Source organism: Phalaenopsis equestris, unplaced genomic scaffold (assembly GCF_001263595.1).
Source record: "Phalaenopsis equestris unplaced genomic scaffold, ASM126359v1 Scaffold209375, whole genome shotgun sequence".
In the NCBI taxonomy this organism is placed as follows: Eukaryota; Viridiplantae; Streptophyta; class Magnoliopsida; order Asparagales; family Orchidaceae; genus Phalaenopsis; species Phalaenopsis equestris.
In genome coordinates, this window is record NW_018228544.1 from 662,476 (window position 1) to 684,054 (window position 21,579).

Below are 21,579 nucleotides of genomic sequence, written 5' to 3' on the forward strand. Positions count from 1 at the left end.
CGGACAACTGTTGTTTTTATGGGGGCAATTACATTCAGAGCACTGGAAACTTGCTATTTACAAATCAACCATCCTCTTTCTTCCATTATCAAATTCTCACTCAAATATCAAAATTCAACGTAAAATCTTAACTCATATTTTTCATTTTTTTATCAAATTCTCAATAGTTTTGTCGGACCAACATAACTACATCAGTTCGGTAGTTCAAAAAAATCACTGGTCAATTATCTCTATTTATTTATTTATTTTATTTTTTTTGAGCTAAATGCCAGAAATCAAATCTCAAATACAAACATATATGTCAATTCTAGAATCTAAGATTTCTTTTGGATAGCATAAAAAACCAGCTTGGAGACAGGGGAGTACACCCAATATGATACGAAGTGCAGATAACATTTCATTTTGAATGGCTGGGATCATACATTTCATTTGATAGGAAGTGCAGAAAACATTTCAATCATCCCAACTCTTTTTTTAACTATTATTTTTCTATATTAATTACATGAATTGTGTGGTATGTATGTAAATCTTCTTTGACATTTTGAAACTAAATAAAAGAGGAAAACAAAATATCACAGTACCTTAGAATTTAATAAAACCACCAGTTTACCATCAGAAGAAACCAAAGTAACTGAAATCAGCAATTCAATCAGCTATGAATCATGAAGATGATTACATCAAATGTGCAGCCTAAATTTAAAAGAAATGGTTAGGCAAAGGAAAACATTTTTCACCAATTCTACACAAAAAATAATAATAATACATGAAATAAAAAGATCAAAGAAAACCATCATAAATCAATCTGCTGTAGACTTCTGGATCTCTCAAGGTGTAGGAGTAACAGAATCCTTAGATTTATCCGACGAAGGTCGGTTCTCTGAGTCAGACTGCCGGAACTCCTCGATCATTCTTATCACCTCCTCGATCTTAGGACGTTGCTCCGGAACTCTCGCAACACAGGCCATCGCAATCTGGAGCACCTGAACCAGTTCTTCTTCTATAGTCTGATACCTCATCAGCTCCACATCAAACACTTCAGCAGTCCATTCTTCTCTGACTACAGATTGAACCCATCGAGGCAGATCAACCACATCATCACGCCCCGGTGATTGTATCGGAGCTTTTCCAGTCAACATCTCAAGCAGCAGGACTCCGAAGCTGTATACATCAGATTTCGTGGTGACCTTTTTGGTTTCGATGGTTTCTGGTGCACGGTATCCCACAATGACACGGGACGGGGATGCAGTTGTACTCATGATGGGAGCGAGGCCAAAGTCGATAACGCAGGCATCATGTTCCGGAGTGATTAGAACATTCGAGGATTTAATGTTGCCGTGGGCGAATCTCCCACCGCCTTCGGCATGAATGTGTGCAATTCCACGGGCTGCTGCTAAAGAGATCTTCACTCTGGAGTCCCAATCTAGTGGAGTTTTTCCATTGGATCGGTTCCCTGTCCATCATATTAGCAATAAGCCAGTAGAAACACAAGAATGTATATGCTATATCATCTTTAAAATATACAAGAAATAAAAATATTTGTTTTACTTTTCCAATATTTCATGGAAAGATTCCAGTTTTATGACTTGTAGGCCATCAATGGAACAAAAGGGCTCAGGAAAACTAATTTTAAGCCTAATGTTATCAAAAGTATAAGCTTAACTGCTCACCCACGTGCTTCAAACAGATATAAGTTTGATAAGCATACCATGCAACATGGCGGAGAGACTGCCTGAAGGAACAAAGTCGTAGACTAGAAGTTTTTCATCCTTCGAATAGTAATATGCGCGGAGTGGTGCAATATTCGGGTGCTGCCCAATCCTTCCTATCATCTCCATTTGCTGTTCGAAATCCTTCTTCCCCACCACCACTTCCTTCAACCTTTTAACAACTACAGTGGTTCCATCCTCAAGAACAGCCTTGTATGTTGTACCATAGCTCCCCTTACCAAGAACTTCAGCAGATGCTCTCAGTAGGTCCTCCAGGTCGAAGTGGTACGAACATCCCTCAAAGAATACCAATTTGTGCTTCTCGGATTCCTGAACCCCGCTGCTGTACTCCTCCGAAGGCTTTTCACCTCGTGAGCCAGCAACGCCTTTCCCTTTAGATGATCTGTAGTCTTCCCTAGCCCTTCTCCTTAGGATACATAACAAAAGAATAATTACAAGAAGCAGAAGTAGTGCTAAACCTCCAGCTGCAATTGCGATTATAACCTTTATGCCCAATTTTTTCCAGAAACTTTTCTTGCGAGCCGGTTGAGTAGTTGGTGCTGGTGATGGAGAAGGTGTAGGAGAAATTCCAGGGCATTGGTCTAGTGGAGGACCACAGAGGAAAGAATTTCCTAAGAATGACTCTTTAGGGAAGATTTGGAGGGAGATTGGAATCTGCCCACTAAGATTGTTGAAGCTCAAATTTAAATGCTTTAGTTTTGGTAGCTTAAGGTCAGGGATGGCGCCTGATAGGGAGTTGTTCTGTAAGTACAATGCGGTTAGCTTAGTAAGATTTTGGATTTCTAAGGGAATTTCACCAATGAAAGAGTTATAAGAAAGGTCAAAGAATGTAAGGTTTGGTGTGAGCAAATTAGGTATGTCACCAGATAAATTGTTATGTTGAAGGAAGAGGGAGCGCAGAGAAGGAATTGATGGGACTTCAGGAGGAATATTTGAGGCTAGGCCATTGGACCTGAGGCTTAAAACCTTAAGAGCGTCTAGTTTCCCAAGTGTGTTTGCAGGAATTGGGCCAAGGAGACCGACCCCAGGCAGCCTTAGACTGATAACACGGCTTTGGTCTGGCGCACATCTCACACCAACCCAGAGAGTACAAACAGGAGTATCAGAACTCCAGTTGAGTTTCCTTCCATGGGGTATTGCAGCTGCGAAAGCAAGGAGAGCTTGTTTGTCAGCAGTCAAGTCTGATTTGACTGGATTTGCTATGAATAGAAGGAATAATAGAGCGACAGATGCTGAGAGCTTCTGATTATCCATCAATGGTGGAGAAGAAATTGCTTTATGACTTCCAGAATGGCATCACGAGTTTCTTCGATTCACACTGCAGTGATAAATAAGAAAACCAGCACTTATTTAAATTTTACTTTCAATGGAAACAACAATACATAAAATGTGGTACACCAAAAAACATGAAAAAGTACTTCTACCACATGGCATGTAGTTTGGGTGGGGATATGGAAATTGGTGGGTGAATCATGCAAAATGAAAAGGACAATATAATCCATAATGTTGCCTGTTTCTTCAGTGAAAAAAATGTCATTACAACACGAAGACAAGGAGCTTATATCCTGCATTGTGGACATATTACAGCTAGTAAAAAGAAAATTTGACCAAAGTAAACCTTCAGCTTTGAAAAATCTCTTATGATAAACAAATTGATTTTTCAGGTTCAATGATGGTCGAAGGAATGGCTTTTACATATAATTTAGTAAGATACAGTCTTTCCAAGATTTCTACATGCAGAACAGACTAAATTATGTCAATTCTACAATGGCCGGTTATTCAATTTGAAAAAATGCTAAGCATGATGGATTTAATGACTTAAACGAGTAAAAAATCAGTTCTTAAAAGGTGCAAAATGTGCAATAATAGAAAATGCTAATCCATTTTTGTTTAAGAACTAGACACCGCTCGGAAATGCTCATAAAAGCAAACAATGAAAATTATCAACACCATTATAAAAAATCAATTTTTGATTTGCTGGAAAATTAGTTCAAAGTAAATAGAATGAAAGCAATTTTACTTTTACTGTGTCTAAATTCAAGAAACTTGTTACATTAGTGTTTCACACAAACAATATTAACACCAAAGTCCTGCAATCTAAAAATGGCGAAGGAGCACCCAACAATAGTAGCAGAATTATGATTGTTAAGAGGGATGTCACATAAAAATAGAATTTTTCTCGAAGCCACCCCACTTGTAGGGGCTTTAAAGCTTTTAACAAAGAAAAAACAGCAAAATATAAAAGATCAAGTCAAGCAAATCATAGCCATTTCCAAACAATAATCTCGTTTATTGGATGGAGAATCATTCGTACCATTCTATAAAAGAGATAAGGATTAGATTCCTAAAGGCTATATCACAAAGAAAAAGCGGGCAACAAACTTTTTTTTTTCTTCTTCTTCTAGAGATGAAAAAACTTTTAATCTTTGAAATGAGAAGAAGAGCGCCCATTGCAAAAGATGCGGCACAGTAAGATGCTGCAGCCTAGCCCACCTTTACTCCACCCTTTCACAAAAACATTCCCCGACTATGAAACAAAAAAAGTTCATAACGCAAACCCTAATCTCACCTAATTCAACAAATAAGGTCAAATCCTGCACCCTTTGGAACCAATCCTTCGCTATTCTCCACTACCAAAGCTTGTAGGATGATCCGCATTGCAAGAAAAAAAAAAAGAATAAATCGCAACCGACAAAGTTTTTTGGTTCCATTTCTAACACTGCGCTAGCTGAAGCAAGAGAAATGAAGACAATCAAATCACGATACCCAGAAGCGATTTGCTTGAAGAGGCATGATCGACATCTCAGAGATCGAAGTTTTTTAGTGAAAACAGTAGCACGAAACCGCGGATTTCACATCTTTCTTGCTAAATGCAGAGATAGAACACAAAGGAAGCTTCAACCAGTTAATGCACTCGAAAAGAGAAGAGGCGTGCTTCTTCGTAGCTCCCTCCGCCCAGCTCACTCTGCTACCGCTCAAATCTCAAACTCCGCACACGGAGAGATAGAGAGAAAGAGAGGACGACGACGACCATTCAGTTTCCACTCTTCACACGATACATCTATGGCTTTGCGTTGAGAGCAAAGTGAGGAAGTGGTGGGCGAAGGGGACGCTCTGCTGTCACCAGAATAAAGAAGCTTGTAATGTAAAAAAACCCGAGATTTATAAATAATTACATTACACACCATTTTTTACAGAGATCAAGTGCGACAGGCGTGAGCAACTACTCTGTTGAATCAGACCGTCTGTTGATGACTCCGCAGCCATCCGAACGGCAGAGCAAATTTTGACTTTTTACGTGCTGGCGGTGCTGCTGCTTCCTCTATTAAATCAGTCCAGAAGCATCATTGGATCTAACAAAAGAATTGATGGACTTCGCTCAAGCGCCAGCAATAATTAGTTGCCGGTGAAACTCCGATCGATGAAGTTTCATATATAGAATTTATTTCTACAACTAGTCGTATGATCAGAGGCTCTGATCTCTCGCCTCTATTTGTCTTGTTAACGTCATGTTTTATTGACCGCATTTTGTGGGTGGAGATCATTTGCTTTGGAATGGGAGCACTCCGATTGGTGTTGTTAAGGAAAGTAAAGTCTTTTTCTATCTCCCTTCCTTGGAGATTTCAAAGGCAACAATTTTATTTGGCTTGAAGATTTGATCTTTTCTGATATTTTGCATTGTTGTATGTTAATATGTTACTCTAGAGGATAGGAGATTCTTCTTATGTCTCTTAGACGAATTGATTCTACGGGTATATATTGCATGCCATAAATGATTTGTTCTCATAATTGGGGAGGCTATCAAATTGATTCATCTTCTTTGTATTATCTATTATAACTGATTGTGGTGAACCAAAGTGTTATGATGAGGTCACTAAAGTTGAAGACTCAAAAGAGTGAGTTTCACATGAATGATGAGAAGCAGTTGTTGATGTCAAATCAAACATAGAAATTGACAGAACTATTATATGGAAAAAAGAAGCTGCAAACCAAGTTTGTTTGTAGGCTAATAAGAGATTTGAATGGTAACAAGTGCTATGAAATAATGCTTCTTGTGAAGAGATTTCGATAAAAGAAAGGAGTTCACTTCACTTAGATATTTTCTCTTGTAGTGAAGGTGACAACTAATAGGGTTGTGTTGTGCTTAGTATCAAAGAAAGATTTACAATTGAAGTAGATGGATGTAAATACAACCTTCTTACTTGGTAACCAAGAAGAAAAGTTGAACATGCTTCAATCGTAAGTATATAAAGTCTCAGGAAAAGAAAACATGGTCTATAGACTGAAGGAAAGCCATTATGGTTTGAAGCAAGCCCCAAGATAGTGATATAAGAGATTTAACGGATTTATGCCAGACAGTTAGTACACAAAGTGTCAAACAGATCATTGTTGCTTCATTAAATACTTTGATATTTATTATATTTTATTTCTTTTGTACGTAGATGACATGTTGATTATTAGAGTATATATGAAGAAAATATGATACTTGTAGCAGTAATTATTAAAGGAGCTTGAAATGATGGATTTAGGCCCAACCAAAAAAAAATACTCGATCTGAGAATCAGTAAGGATAGGAATGCATGCACATTAAAGTTGTCTCAAGTAGAATAAATTTAGAAGATCTTATATAAATTAAACATGAGTGAAGCAAATTCTATTTGCGCCCCCCTTGGTTAGCACTTTAAACTATCTAAAAAATAATTACCTAAGTTTGAAGCAGAGCAAACATTGATAAGAAGAATTTTGTATGCTTTAGCAATTACAAGTTTGATGTATGTGATGATATGTATAAGACTAAATATTGCACATATAGTGAGATCGGTCAGCTGATACATGTGTAATCTAGACAAAAATCATACGGAGGAAGTGAAGTGAATGCTCAGATACTTGAGAGGAAAGTCAACAAAACACATTGTTCTGAAAGTGCAAGATTAATCTACAAGGATATATATATATTCAGATATTTTAGGAGATATTGATGGAATAAGAAGCACAAAATGTTATATCTTTAATTTGGAGAACACAACAACGAGTTAGGTTTGTGGGTTACAGAAGATTACTATATTATCAACTTCAGAAGTTGAGTATATTGTTATCACAAAGGCTAGCATGGAAATGATTTGGTTATAGACCATTATAGAATAATTATACAATGAGTAAGGAAACAAAAAGATTCATAATGATAATACAAATGTCAATCATTTAGGTAAGAATGTCACACTTCATGCCAAGATAAAACATATTCAGCTAATGTATCATTTTATTCGTTCAATCCTAGAAGATGGTCAATTGTCTTTTAAGAAGATACACATAGCTCTGAATCCTATAGATATGTTGACTAAGACTATAACAGTTGAGAAAATGAAGCTATGCATGACTTTAGTTGGAGCTAAGGAATGTTGAGGCAGGGATGAGCCACACTATAGTTAATAACTATGAAGATGTTTTATTTTTGGAGGAGCAGAATTGATTGTAATTAATCTCCAAATAGCAGATTAGCATAATGTGGAGTTTGATTATGTTAATCAATTGATCACTTAAAGCCATTAGTTTTGAAATTCAAGCTTGAAGGTGAGTTTGTTAGAGGAAATGAGAGTGTCTCCCTTATTTTGGGTTCAGCGGTGATGCCCCCAATTTTTTTTAATCTACCCAATGCCCCGCACCTAGTACAAGTCAGAACCCAAGAGCATGACACTAATGTCAAAAGGGGAGTATTGCAACACTGTGCAACACCCCAATGTTTAGACCAACAACTCCAAAGTACCTAATCAAAGTTCAGAAACCTGAGAGCACAACATTGTTGGCTTGAAAGTCAGCATCTCGGCGCCTGTTGAAACCTCGCAATGCCCAAAATACAATTTTATTGTACACAACATCTCAACGTCTAGAAGACAACCTCACCGCAAACATGAAAGTGTGACATTCTGATGCTTGAACAGGAGCAAATCAACACTCAATGCAACACCTGAAGAAGTGCCTCAGCCTGAGACCAACAATATGGCAGCGCCTAGTCCATATTACAAAACTCAAGAACACGACATTGCAACACCGGAAGAAGAGCGTCACAGCTTTCATTGGAGTGCCACAATGCCATATCGCAATGCTCAAACATCTGTAAACAAATTCGAGTAATTCTTGGCTTGAAGGTTTAGTTTTGCCACCTTGAAGGTGATTTAGATTTCTCTTATGATGAGCAGAGGAGATGAGTGTCATGAAATGTTGCAAAGTTCGGAAAGACTTTAGTAAGATGTAATTTGTATAATTCTCACCATTTTTCATAGTGGATTTTTCTGTGTAGTGTGGCTCTGCGATTTTTTTCATTCTCGGGCTTTTTCACATTAAATCTTGGCGATCTTTATATTCTCTATGATTTCTTATTTTATGTGCTTATATTCTATATTTTTTTCGGACCTCTCAAACCAGTTTCCATGAATTATCAATATCTCTCACAACAAATATCCAGCACGTCCCAACACCGGGCTTAGAAAAGTACCAATAATTCTATGAATGTGAGCTAAACAAAATATAAGAGAACAATTTTATGTATTAAGAATATATGTTTTCAATAAAATTAGTTCACAAATAAGATTATTAGAGCATGTAATCCTAATAATAACTACATAGTCACTAATATGCAAATAAATTTCTAACACCACAATGTTTCATTGGAAAGTTGAATCATTAGTGAATCAACTACATAACTTCTAGTTCCAATAACTTTAAAATGTATAATTAAAGCATGAATTTAAAAGCCATCTTTTAAACAATGTATAATTCAACAATTATAAAATAATTAGAATGGTTTTGCAAAACATAACCTTAGTTGGCATAATCTACTGATAACACAAACAACATAAATACGAGTAAATAAAAAGGCAAAAGTAATAACATAACAGTTATAAATAATTTACAAAAAGAAAACAAATTCAAATATGAATAACTTTTAATAGATTTTATTACGTAATAGTGTTCAGAAAAACTATATACAAATGCATGATCATCATGTTTCTCGACATAATATCCCCTCACAAGCATATATTTTGTATTTATACCTACGCAAATGACTTATCAATCAACTATCATTAAAATATATTGTTAATACATTCTTCAAACAGACAAACATATATTATATGAATTTTATTTCAGAATAAAGATTTCACAATGAAGCCTTTATAATTATTATGATCAAAATCTATTATCAATTTAGTTCATAATTTATATCCATGATAGTTGTTTTTTAGCAATCAAATGATGTTCATAAATTTTACTAAAGTTTATACAATAATAATTCAGTATCACTTTTGATTAACATGATCATATAAAAATACCATGTATTTCATAGGATTAAGGAGGGTGCTAGGTTTTGTATATAGCAATGTTTTCGGTCGCGGGGGGGGGGGGGGCATGTAATTATCCCAAAAATTTAATAAATAGTAATTATCCCAAACATTAAATAAATAATGTATAATATATAATATTATAAAAGTAGATAAATATATATAAATGAGTGTGAAGGAATACACCTCTAACAAAAAAAGAAAATATTTGTTCTTTAGCTAATAAAGAGTCACCTACTAGACAAAAACCTTATGTAGCTAAATACTTCTATCTTGATGCCAATCTTGTTCGTATTAACATATGAGGCTCCATAAATCATTAATTAAAAGAATCTAAATCAATCATATATTCAAATCGGTATAGATAAAACAATATTGCACAACATACAATCAATTAAAATACATACATTTAATCCAAGATTTAAGAGAATTTCACTAACTTATCTTTCATAATTAACACAAAATAGTCATAAACTATTTAATATATAATGTATGAAATATTTTTCACTGCATATTAATCAAATCCTTAATATTCTAATATGATTCATTTTCATAAAATATATTTATATATCGATCACATCTTATATGTATATTCTAATATATTTAAGAAAAAACATAACTCTCATAAATTCATTCTTAATAAATCTCCAAATGTACCCTTCTACAAATCTAAAATATACTTTATAATTTCATGCATAACGTTCTATATGGCTAATTATAATTGAGGGATATTATCCCACTTATATAAATTATAGAATAAATTAGGATAGGATGCTTATATCTAAAGACTTTGTCATCCTTTGTTAATCTTGAAAACTAATGTAAAATCAAGGTTTTTTAACTTAATATCATTTTGCTATTAGCGTTAAAGCATCCAATGATCTTTAGAACAAAATGGAAAACTGATTAAAAGATGTAATATCATTTCTACGCTTTGCAGTTTGTGATGGTGGAAAATATGTTGAAGATCTATTTTTTAGTTATAGTGTATTTAATATCTAAATCCTCACTCTAATTTCTCTTCTCCATCTACTTCTCATTTTCCCTCTTTTGATTTACCCCCCTCTCATGAATTTACAAAGTAATGATTAATTTAGAGAGCCTGTAGACAACAACCATCAGCCATGGCAAGAGAAGGCAAGAGTAGTAACATTTTGATTATTCAACTAAAATACATAAAGCTATACACGACGATTCACAATTGATCCCTTGCCTGATTAACCATTCTGTAAGCTTTTTTGTAGCTAGCTTAATAAAATTGAAACTTAGCGATTCTTAGCTTTTATGATATATCTATTGAGACACTCAATATGCTGTAAGCATGTAGAAGTTAAGTATGATTTGTTCTCTCAAACAATGTCATTAAGATTCTAAATATACTATGAATGATTGATTTGATTTGGGTCATTGGAAGTTGAATCAAGGCAATTTTGATGTCATAAGAGTTTGTTTAATCAAAACATCATTTCAATTATATGTTTACTAATTCAAGTTAGAATGACCTAAGAATTTTTTTTCAAGAGTCATTATTCAAAGTGTAAATTAAGCTTTCGCTTGATTCGACAAATTTTTTTGTGGTGTTTCAAAAATATAAATTAAATACTATGTTCTATACACAAATTCGAGCTTATTTAAAATCGAACGCACCTACCGAAGTAGCTGAATCTAACATATCTAATGATATGATTATGTTTATCCCCTTTAGAGGAAACCATCATGACTAATAAAGACATCTGTCAATCTATTATTAAATATATTGTCAACACTTAAGGCTTGGTCATTTCACTTGGTGACCATGGATGAGTGTCATAATGACAACAACTTATACCACATCACACTCCATCGAGGAAGAAAGATATATAGTACAAGATGTACTATGTTGATTATTCTATTGTATTTTCCCTTGTGTATAAAAGAAAGGGGAAAGAGAGGAGGGGGTCCTCCCTCCCTCCCTCCAAAATCTTATAATTCAACGAACCATTGGGGAGTCGTGCTCCTTCGTCTTCACATATATTAGAATTTAATACAATTCCTAAAGTTCACTCTTAAGACTATCATCAATCTCTCTCTCTCTCTCCCTCTTTCCCTCTCTCCTTCCTTCTTTCTCTATAACACAAGGTTTTTATGTGCTTATAAATGATACGGGACCCTACGTTGTAAAAAGATTCAACATACGTATATTTTAATATCTTAAGATTATCTAGTTAAGTGTAAATAAATTTAAGAAATAATTTCGTATGTATAAGGTGCAAATTGAATCTAATTTCCTACAATTCAATAAGTTAATTAAAATAAATAAAATCATGCTTATGATAATAATTGTACCGTATACGCACAAATAACATACCCGCTAACCATTTTATTAAGTAAGAGCTGTATACCATTATAGTACGTTACGCTACAAGAGGAATAATTAAAGAGTACATGGGTGAAAGCTTCAATTGTCTGTATGTATATAAATATGTATATATGATATACGGCTCACATGGCTCGCCGATCGTTTTCTTTTATGATTACATTTCACGACAGCATTTAAGAGGTTAGGTGAATATGTATTATGTTTATTTAAGGAGGCCAACGAACTATTAATTATACTGCTACTTATTTTTCCTGTTATTACTAGGAAGAATTAGGGGTGTAAACGAATCGAATACGAACGAACAGAGCTTGTGTTCGTGGTGAGTTCATTTGAAATTTAATTTGTTTGTAATAAGCTCGTGTTCAAAATTTTTTGTGTTCGTTTCTTAATGAACACGAGCCAAACATGAGATGTTTGCGAACGACGAGCCAGTTTGACATCCCAATATTAATATATATATAAATAAATATTATATAAATATATAATATCGATATTAGTATATTACTAATATAATATATTAATATACTATTATTATTAATTTATTATATATTATAATTTATAAAATTTAATTTTTTAAAATTTCATAAATTTTATATATATAATTATTTTAAATTATTTTATACTTCGAATATATATATATATATAATTATTTTAAATTATTTTATATTTCGAATAATAACGATTCAACACGAACGAACGCATCATTGTTCGTGTTTGGTTCGTTTAACTAACCAAACGAAAAAAATTTGTTCACGTTTGTCTAGTTTACTTATCGAACATGAACTCATTGACAAACCAAAGACGAACTGTTCGCGAACCACGAACTTTTTTGACAGCCCTAGGAGAAATAGATGTTAGATGGCATGATAGAAGAAAATATTTCCTTAATTGAGATGAATTCTTGGAGATAAAGACATGATTAGATAGTGATGGCCGCTTATCAATCTATATGTTAAATTTATCTTTTTTTTAATTTGGAAAAGAAATAGATTCGAAATTACGTATGTATTTATTAAATTGGTATGTGTATTTGCAATTCAAAGTATATGCTTTTTAATATTATTATAGAATATGTGTATCACGGCATACTCCAAATAAAAAAATTAATTATTAATTATTAGGATAATTGCCATGAAAGCTCAACTTCCGCCCTGGCCACAAATAAATAAGATAATAATAATAATAATAATAAACTATGAAATTAGTACATAAAACTAGTTAGTATCTAAACAACATTATAAAAAATAAATAAATAATTTGAATAAAATTTGCGTAAAATGAATAAATAAAATGTCTCTGTGTGTGTGTTGACATCCATAATATAAGACCGCTCTCAGGCTGGGGAGTTCGATTTTCCTCTGGCAAAGTTGTCATTAAGAAGGTGTCACTCAAGTTATTAGGCATGTTAGAGGTGGTTGGAGGCTCGTATAATTGACTATGATCATTCTTTTTTTAATATATATATGTATATATATAAACTCATAGAATTTTAAATATTTTGAATTTATTTATAAACCTAGATTTTAAAGCCTGGACCAATATCAAACGAAATAGATGAATAAAACTAATTAATGAAAATAGTCTAAATAATAAAAGAAATTAGTAATTAAAATGATAATACAATTTTTAAAAGTTTAGCATCAAATTCCTCTCACCAAGGCTTTAAACTGCCTTGATTTGAAAAAAATAAGCAATTTACATGCATATCACACAATTCTAATGTATTTACACATTAAATTTTCATATTTGCATGCATGGCAATCAAATACTTAACATCACACAAGAAAATCACTATTAAAAACCCTTTAAAAGTTAAATACACCTATTCAGGCTTGAGTTTATGACACTAAGGTGTTAGAGATCTGCAAATACATAAGAATTGTATGGGTGTGTATGCAAAATTTTCAAAAATAAATAATAAATAAATAAAAGAACAGTAAAGCAGCACATGCAGAGAGAAGTAGACAGCAAGGTTACTTCAAACTTCATTAAAACCGAAGATAAAACACATGCTGCGAAGACTGTAACATATATTAAAATCATCTCAGCCCAACTAAGCTCTGACTGGAAGTAAAATCTTCTGAACTTTTTATAGTTGTTTGTTTATTAAAGAGCATCCCAAAGTTAAACCTAACCCACATGTGAGGTTGGTGGTCACTGAATCTAACTTGTTGATCAGAAGCTTCAAACTACTTAACTTTCTTATCTGGACCACCATCTGCTCTACATTACTTCATCTGTAAATGATACTGAGCTAACTACAAGGGCAAGGGAAAGGTCCCCATTGAGTTTTAATAATGGTAATTTTACGAGTTTTATTGAGACCTTAGTGTAATTAGTTGATAGTACGTAGTTGAAATTGAGTGTTGTTACGATGACATGCAATTACTGGACTAAGTCAAGGGGCATACTTGTAATTCTATCAAAGTTGTTAAAGAATTATGGAAGCTTCCAATTGAAGAACCGGGCCTACTTGTGCAAGGCTCATTAGTTATAAATAATGAGGAACTCTTGTAGGGAAGTGAGAAGGAAAGAAAATCAGTTTGTTAGAGAAAGAAGATGATAGCTTGTAAAGAGTGAGGAGAGAATCTTGGAGATCTTGTATCAAGGTGATTTGAGAGAGAAATCATGACATGATGAGGGCTTATTTCTAAATGTAAAAGCTATGTAAATCTTTTTTATTGTCTTAGTGGATTTGTTGTTTGATTTCCCTACCGTGGATGGTGGTCCTATGGACCGAACCACGTAATTATTGGTTACATTCTTGTTTTCTTGTACTGTGTTCTTTAAGCTAGCATTCAGTTATTTGTGTCTCTCGTGGTAAGTTTCTATTGCAGGGGATTTGGAAGTTCCATCCTTCGGCATGCATTTTCTTCAACAAGTGTAATAAGTTAGTTTTATGAAGATGAATTTCATTGATATTTGTTTACATAAATACCATACAATTCTTAGTTTGTACACCTTAACTTTATTTTTTTACATTCATAGCACTTAAATCTACATTATATCAAAAATACAACTTTACTATAGTAGTCAAATGGTCCTTTTTATGCATAAGTTTATAAATAACACAAACATATTATGAATGTAAATATCAAACTTTAGGTGTTAGATATGTAAATTGCGAAGAATTGTGTGGTGTGCATGTAGATTTCCCTTGTTCCTTTGCGGAATTTTGGTGAAAGCAATTGAGATTCTATTTATTTGAGTTTTAATATTAGTTGTGTTTCTTTACCTATTTTTGTTAAGATCATAAAGTTATTTATTAATCAAGCCTATTTCCTTGTGATGAAGTATGAAACCTTAGGCAGTATACCGGAAGATCACATTATAAAATGACTAAGTTTGAGTTGATTAAACTAGAGCGCAAATGAGCCTTGATCTATTATCACTTTTGTGACCAGCCTTGGAAGCCATCTTCCATAAAAGCATTTATAATGCAACCATGTTGTGGCTAAACTTAATCAATCATTTTAAAGGATTTTTGGACCTTTTCGTCAATGTTAATTTTGGCTGCAAAATTTTATAAATCTATGTATTATGCCCATTAATCATTTTCAAAGAAGAGGAGATCAACAACACAGTGAGAATGAAATAGATCTCAACACATAAGGGATGACACATAAAATATGGGTTAGGATAAAAACCCTTTATTAATCATCAAAGAAAATAGAAAAGATTCACCTAAGGAACGAGACTAATATATATTCCACAATGACAAGAGAAAAAAATTCAACTTGGGATTGTAATATCTAAAGAGATACATGTCCTGATATTTGACAATAAAAATGGAACGCTAAGACGAAGACAAGTAGAGGAGTTGCCCAAGTTGAACTTTCTTTCACCATGCGAGGTGAAAGCCTTCCTAATTCTAACGCACATAGGGATGATAAATGTGAGTATGTTTTTAACCCCCTTCAATGATGCCTACTAAAAAAATTAATAACATAATTTAAGAGCCAAATGCTTGACGAGCGATAAATATATCTTTTGGATGGGGGATGCAACTAAACTTTTCTTGCATATATTTTAAATACATGAAGTATAAGCGTCTGTGTAATATAAAATAATTTGCTCAACATGAAGGTGGTTTTATGACCCCACAATATAGGCACGATGATTCAATATTTATATAAAAGTCACTATAGTCGATCAGTATAAGGTTAAGGAAGTAAATTAGGTGTCATCTTTGGCTTCTAACAGTTAATGCCATTAGGTCATTTTTAATTAAAGAGGTTGGCATTAATTCTTTCTAAATGATGAGATTTTCTCATGTAAATGAATTATGCATGAGCCTTTCTAGAAAAATGGTCCAACATGCCAATATATCTAAAGAGGATATACTTATGATATGGGTCTCAAGACGGTGAGTTCATATGAAAAGATATTAGTCAACATGTAATGATCGGATGATAGGATGAAATATTGGATGGAAATCACCAAGGCATTTATATCAAAATATTGCATTGTGGAGATAACGAGCGCCAAGGCTAAAAGTCATTAGCCCTATCGACCATAGAGATGGCATAGATAAAACAGTATGATATCCTAATATGTGAACATCATTAGGCAAACTACATTGTCCTCGTGCTAATCAAATAAATGGCACCCAAGAAACAACAGTCAAAACAAACTAAACCAAAATGATTCTACATTCCATTATAGAATCAGCCAACCATAAAGGCCATAGAAAGGTCCCGTAATTATTAATAGCTAAAATTCATTCCATGAGTCCCCACAAACAGCTAAGAATGGGAACATTCAATAGCATATTTCGCCATTGATTTTTGTTTCATGAGATTTTAGGCATTGAAATTTAACTCCCAATAAGGACCACATTTTTCTCTTATTTTCTCTTTTCATAACCTTCAATTTCTTCATAGATTTACCCTCACTTATTTATGAAATAAAGTTACTGATGCGCCTACCAGATCAATCCAACGGTGCATGGAACCATGTGATTGTCACAAGTTGTTTTAACGATGACAGCTTCATTAATTATGGATTAATTAATATTTTAAAGGACTGACTTGCCCATTAATTTATTATTTTAAAGAACTGATTTGCACATTAATTTATTGCTAGTGTTTAGATGATATTTTAAAGGAAGATTTGCATACATACCACTCAATTCCTATGTATTTACATATCTAAATCATAAATATCAATTTCGTACTTGCATATTGTTGTAAAATTTAGGGCAAAGAGAACACAAAATCAACATAAAATCAGAAGAACGCAGAGATTTACGAGGTTCGGCAAGATGCCTACATCTTCGGGAGCGAGCAGTGAATTTCAATATTTCAGAGGAGTTAGATACACATAGAGTTACACATCTATTTATAGATAAAAAAACCCACAGATAAATTTACAAACACGCTCTCGCTCCCCCAACCCACTAATCCAAGAGACACACATCTTCATTCCAGGAGACACACGACACACGACACACCTCTCCAAATTCAAGTGACTACAAATTCTTGGTATATGAGCCAGACCTAACACATATCACTTTACTATTTTAAGGGGCGGAACCAACTTTATTTTTTAGGCTTGATCAAATGGCAAAATGTCTAATGATTTGTAATTTTATTTTATTTTATTTTTCGGTGGAAGAGCAAGAGGCAAGTTGGTATGTTTCCTTAACACATGGCTGAAACGTTAGATATGCTCATGAATTATAAATCTCATGTATTAAGGTTATTTAATGAGTAATGCTGCACTTAATAAATTAATTTATTTTTAAAATGATGTTACATTTGCTACCATGAATTAATATTGTGAGTTGTACTCTCTGAAGATTTTTTTTCTTAGAATATTATAAGATAATTTTTATCAAGTATAAACCTTTAAATATATTTTTAAATATAAATTTGTTCATTAAAATATTAATTTTTTATTCATATATAAAACTAAATACTTTTTTTTTCCGCAGATGCTAAGACTTCATTATATATAATACTTCTCACCGTTTGCTTGTCTGATGTGCATGGGTACAAGTGGTACAGAATAATATGATTTTGGGATTAGACATGGGTTTGAGAGCAAAAATTTTTCTGTGCGGACTCCTGACGTAGCTCTATGTGCAGCGCAGGGTATTTCTGAATTATTTTTAGGTTATTTTTTGGTTATTTTTAATAATTCCGAAATAACCCCGAAATAACCCACAGTTTTTACTTAAGGTGAGTTGTATGTAACACTTTATATGATTTTAATGATTTAACTTTGACTGCTTATTTATTTTTGTAAATCTTTGTTCATGATTCGCCCAAAGAAAAAAAGAAGATCATGAGTATTTTAAGGCCTAAAGGCCGGCCTGATTCATTTAACGGGAGGATTTAATTATGGAATTTTAAAAAAAATCGAGCTCAGGCCCAACCAAATCCTGTTTTGATTGGTCAAAGTCCGAATCAACCCGACGCACACTAAGCCTGACCCTCCCAATGTTTAGGTCTAATTAGATCGAATACATATGCAACCATCTTGATGCAATTGTTTTAGCATTGGAGCTCATTTTGGTCGCTTTCTATCTATCTGAAAGACGATGCGTAAAAGGGATAATTATATTATTTTTAATTTTTTATTTGTGTGATCTAATCCTCTATTACTTATAGAAGGGATTAACAAACCCTTCTTTTTTCTTTATTCTCTTATGTTGATTATGAAATAATCTCTAGATTCGCAACGATACACATAAATCACACAATATTTGATCATTTATTTCACATTCTTTTTGACAATAAAGATTTCATTATCAAATTATATTAAATTACAACGGTGGTTTGAAAATGATACAACGGTCAAAACATTTAAAAGAAGTTCAAAAAATGTTATGAAAGCTAAATAATGATAACTATCGAATACAATTCCAAAAATCTATTGGATGACATATTTTATGATTTATATAGGCCTTCTCATGTTCTGCTCCATGAGTGAAATAAAACAATAAAAGAAAAACGACTAACTCATTTGATGTGCTCGACAGAACAATACTTTAGCAATCCTCAACAAATCATTCTATGCTCCTAACTATCATAAGAAGTCAAGGCTAGCAAAAATAAGCCGATGTCCGACTAATTAAATACTTCAATCATAAAACCTTGAGCTAAAAAAAAACGGTCTGAAATACTACAAATTTGACTTCATTTGACATAACCATGTCGATGCAACATATTGTGTGAGATATTCTCTTACTCACCCCCACGTATAGAAGAAATACAAATTGCTAAGGTATATGATTAAAAAAAAAGAGGAAGACTTACATACATACCACTCAATTTCAATGTATTTACACATCTAACACCTAAACTTCAATTTTTAGGTACATGCCACCTCACCTATACATGAAAGGTGTGATTCGCCTTTTAGTAGTTAATATTGTGATATTTTTTATGTGATATGAAAGATTTGGGTGATATAAATGCAAAAAGAGTAAAGTTATGTGTTACATTTGAAAATACATTAGGAATTGGGTGGTATGTATGTAAAATTGTAAATGGCCATACAAAAAACATAAGAAATTAGACGTCAACAATAACGATATTGCAAACATACTTTTAAACAAAAAAACTTTCAGAAATTAACAAAGAGAAACCCAAAATAATTAAAAAAAAGCATAAATGACATTTTATGAAAATTTCTCTTACATAAAAAAAGGCATATAAGGCCTTCACCTATTGAACTAGTCTCCACCCCCAAACAAAACAAAAGAGGAAAATCTCAAATTAGCACCTAACTATTTTGATGCGGCTATTTTAATCACAGAGTTTATAAAAGTGTCAAATTATTCCCTAGAGTGTTTTGAAGAGGACTATTTTAAGCCATATTAAAAAAAACCCGAGAATTAAATTAACACTTCTATAAACTTTGTGACTAATATGATCCCTTGCAAGGTTTCAGGGGATCATTAGGACAACTTTCTCTTAAAACAAAACTAATAGCAATATTGTGGATTCATCAAAGCCGACTCTCACCTCCTCATAAGGAAAAAATATTACATCAAAAGACCTAATACAAAACTACATCAGGGCTCCAATCATAATGCACCACGTGTACAGTCCAACCACACTGAATACTAAAAACTAAATAGTTTAATGCAGTGTGGGGTCAGACAGTATACGTGGCGCATTGTGATTGAAGTCCTAATGCACTTTTGCATCATGACTCTTAATGTAATATATTTTCCCTCATAAGATCATCATCTCATTCGTAAGTCTATATAAGACTTTGCCTAAAATAAACAAAAGTTCGTAATCTTCAAGCAATAGATGATCTCCGTTGCCGTCTCCTGTGAGTTTTTCCATCTGTAGCCTGTGTTTTCCTTGCATGTTTATGCTGTTTTCCATTACCCGGACTAAAAAATCCTATCTTTCCAATACCTTTAGACAGAGAAGAAAAGAAAGCTTTTCCATGTTCTCCAGATTTGTTTTCTCTCATCCCACCCTTCATCACTGCATGCTCCTTCTCCAACTCACTCAGCCTAACTCTCATTCTCAAGATCTCAAGCTTGAGTTCCCGGTTTTCTCTTCGTAGCGACGCATAGTTATCTCTAGGAGAGGCGGCGGCGCTCGGGACTCCGCTGCTACCAATAATCCTCTGTGAAAACGAGCCGTCGGCATCAACGGAGGAGCCTGAGACAGCGGACTTGAGACGAAGCTGCTCGAAGTAGAGGACACGAACGGTCATCTGAACGGGAAGGCGATCATTCTGAGCTGCATGGTTTGAGGCTTCTTGGGAGAGTTTTTGACAGTCGATGAGCTTACATAGCTTCAGACATTCCGATTCAGACAGGGAAGGATGAGCCTGATATAGAGCAGATTTGAATGTCAGATGTTTTGGTTCTGGTAGTTTATGTGCAACACGAAATATATGATGAAAGGGTTGTATGAAATATAAAAAAGCAACTTCTAGTTGAAAGGGTATTAACATTTAAACAATGTAGCTTCACACAATAGGTGCCTCGTAGAGATGGCTAAGGCGGTGTTTGGCAGCATACTATTAATAAGATTTAGCCGTGAATTTAACTTAATTCAAGCCAAACACAAAAAAAATAAAAATTAAATCCAACGCTCCGTTAAATCAATTTTTTTCATGTTTCGTCTCCATTACTACCTAAATGCATAAAAGACAGGTAATATAATTCCTCCTCTTTCTTCTTATAACCCACCCCCCCAAACTTTAAGGAGAAACTCTCGCAGCAATGTGGGACAAACTCTTGATCATTTTGGGTGGGAACATAAAATGTTTCGTCCCAAGCCCGGATGTGAAAAGTGGAGGGTTGTGTTAGTTGGTCGACAACCAACGTAAAACTTGTCGAAAAAAATCATGACATGAATTTTTTTTTCTCATTGTGTAATGCTAGGGCGTCCCCTGAAAGTGACGCGCTGTATAGACTAAATACAGTGAACAGTGTGCAAGGGCCGCTACACCGGCGCCCGGGTGTAGTGTTAGATAAGCAAGAGTTCTCATATTACGGGCGAATGTAGGTAAAGAAGTTAGTTCCTGAAACTAATGAAACTAAAATTAGGATAGGATCTTGGAATATAGGTACTCTCAATGGTAAATTAATAAAATTAGTTGATATTATGATTCATAGGAAAATTAATATCTTATGTATTCAAGAAACTAAGTGGGTTGGAGAAAAGACTAAGGAAATTGATAATTTATGTTTTAAACTTTGGTATTCTGGTAAGAGTTGCACTAGCAATTGTGTAGGTGTAATTATAGATAAGAGTTTGAAAGATAATGTTGTAAAAATTAATAGAGTTGGAGATAGAATTATAACCCTTAAGATTATCATTGATACTAAGATTTTTAATATTATAAGTGCTTATGTTTCTCAAGTAGGTTTAGATAAAGATAAATTTTGGAATGACTTAGAAGACTTAATACAAATGATATCTCTTGAAGAAATAATTTTTATTGGAGGAGATTTAAATGGACATGTCGGTAGAGTGATAGAAGACTTCAAACTTCAAAAATAATTTCAGAAATATTCATGGTGGCTACGTTGGAGTGTATAAATGAAAAAGGTAGAGCTATTTTAGATTTTGCTTTAGCGTATGATTTTATTATTACTAATACTTTATTCAAGAAAAGGGATGAACATCTTATTACTTATAAGAGTGGATCTAATAAAACACAAATTGATTATTTT

General features: G+C 33.4%; 2 protein-coding genes across 5 annotated transcripts in view; both read right to left on the reverse strand.

The window, feature by feature from the left end:
- Positions 1–664: 664 nt before the first annotated feature.
- On the reverse strand, positions 665–5,261 carry LOC110036634 (probable inactive receptor kinase At5g58300). 4 transcript variants are annotated; one of them, XM_020741122.1, is made up of 4 exons: positions 4,913–5,260; positions 4,494–4,841; positions 1,706–3,045; positions 665–1,450 (listed from the first exon to the last, which is right to left on the reverse strand). In XM_020741122.1, the coding sequence occupies exons 3-4, from the start codon at positions 2,979–2,981 to the stop codon at positions 825–827; spliced, it is 1,902 nt and encodes a 633-aa protein (XP_020596781.1). In that variant the 5' UTR covers positions 2,982–3,045; positions 4,494–4,841; positions 4,913–5,260; the 3' UTR covers positions 665–824. The 4 variants fall into 4 exon arrangements, with proteins under 4 accessions (XP_020596781.1, XP_020596785.1, XP_020596782.1 ...); XM_020741126.1 differs by lacking the exon at positions 4,494–4,841 and having other exon boundaries at positions 4,913–5,261; XM_020741123.1 differs by lacking the exon at positions 4,913–5,260 and having other exon boundaries at positions 4,494–4,869.
- Positions 5,262–19,058: 13,797 nt separating this feature from the next.
- The window catches only part of LOC110036651 (BTB/POZ domain-containing protein At3g08570-like), a 14,721-nt gene continuing 12,200 nt past the window's right edge, over positions 19,059–21,579 (reverse strand). Inside the window, exon 4 of the mRNA XM_020741149.1 lies at positions 19,059–20,225. Coding sequence (XP_020596808.1) covers positions 19,680–20,225 — 546 coding nt within the window. The 3' untranslated portion in view covers positions 19,059–19,679. The remainder of the gene's footprint in view (positions 20,226–21,579) is intronic.

Bases quoted from the DNA above. Each gene is read 5' to 3' on its own strand.
- LOC110036634 (XM_020741126.1), bottom strand. From the start codon at position 2,981: ATGGATAATCAGAAGCTCTCAGCATCTGTCGCTCTATTATTCCTTCTA. The intron at 1,451-1,705 runs GTATGCTTATCA...TATGATGGACAG, and splicing joins TCTCTCCGCCATGTTGCATG to GGAACCGATCCAATGGAAAA.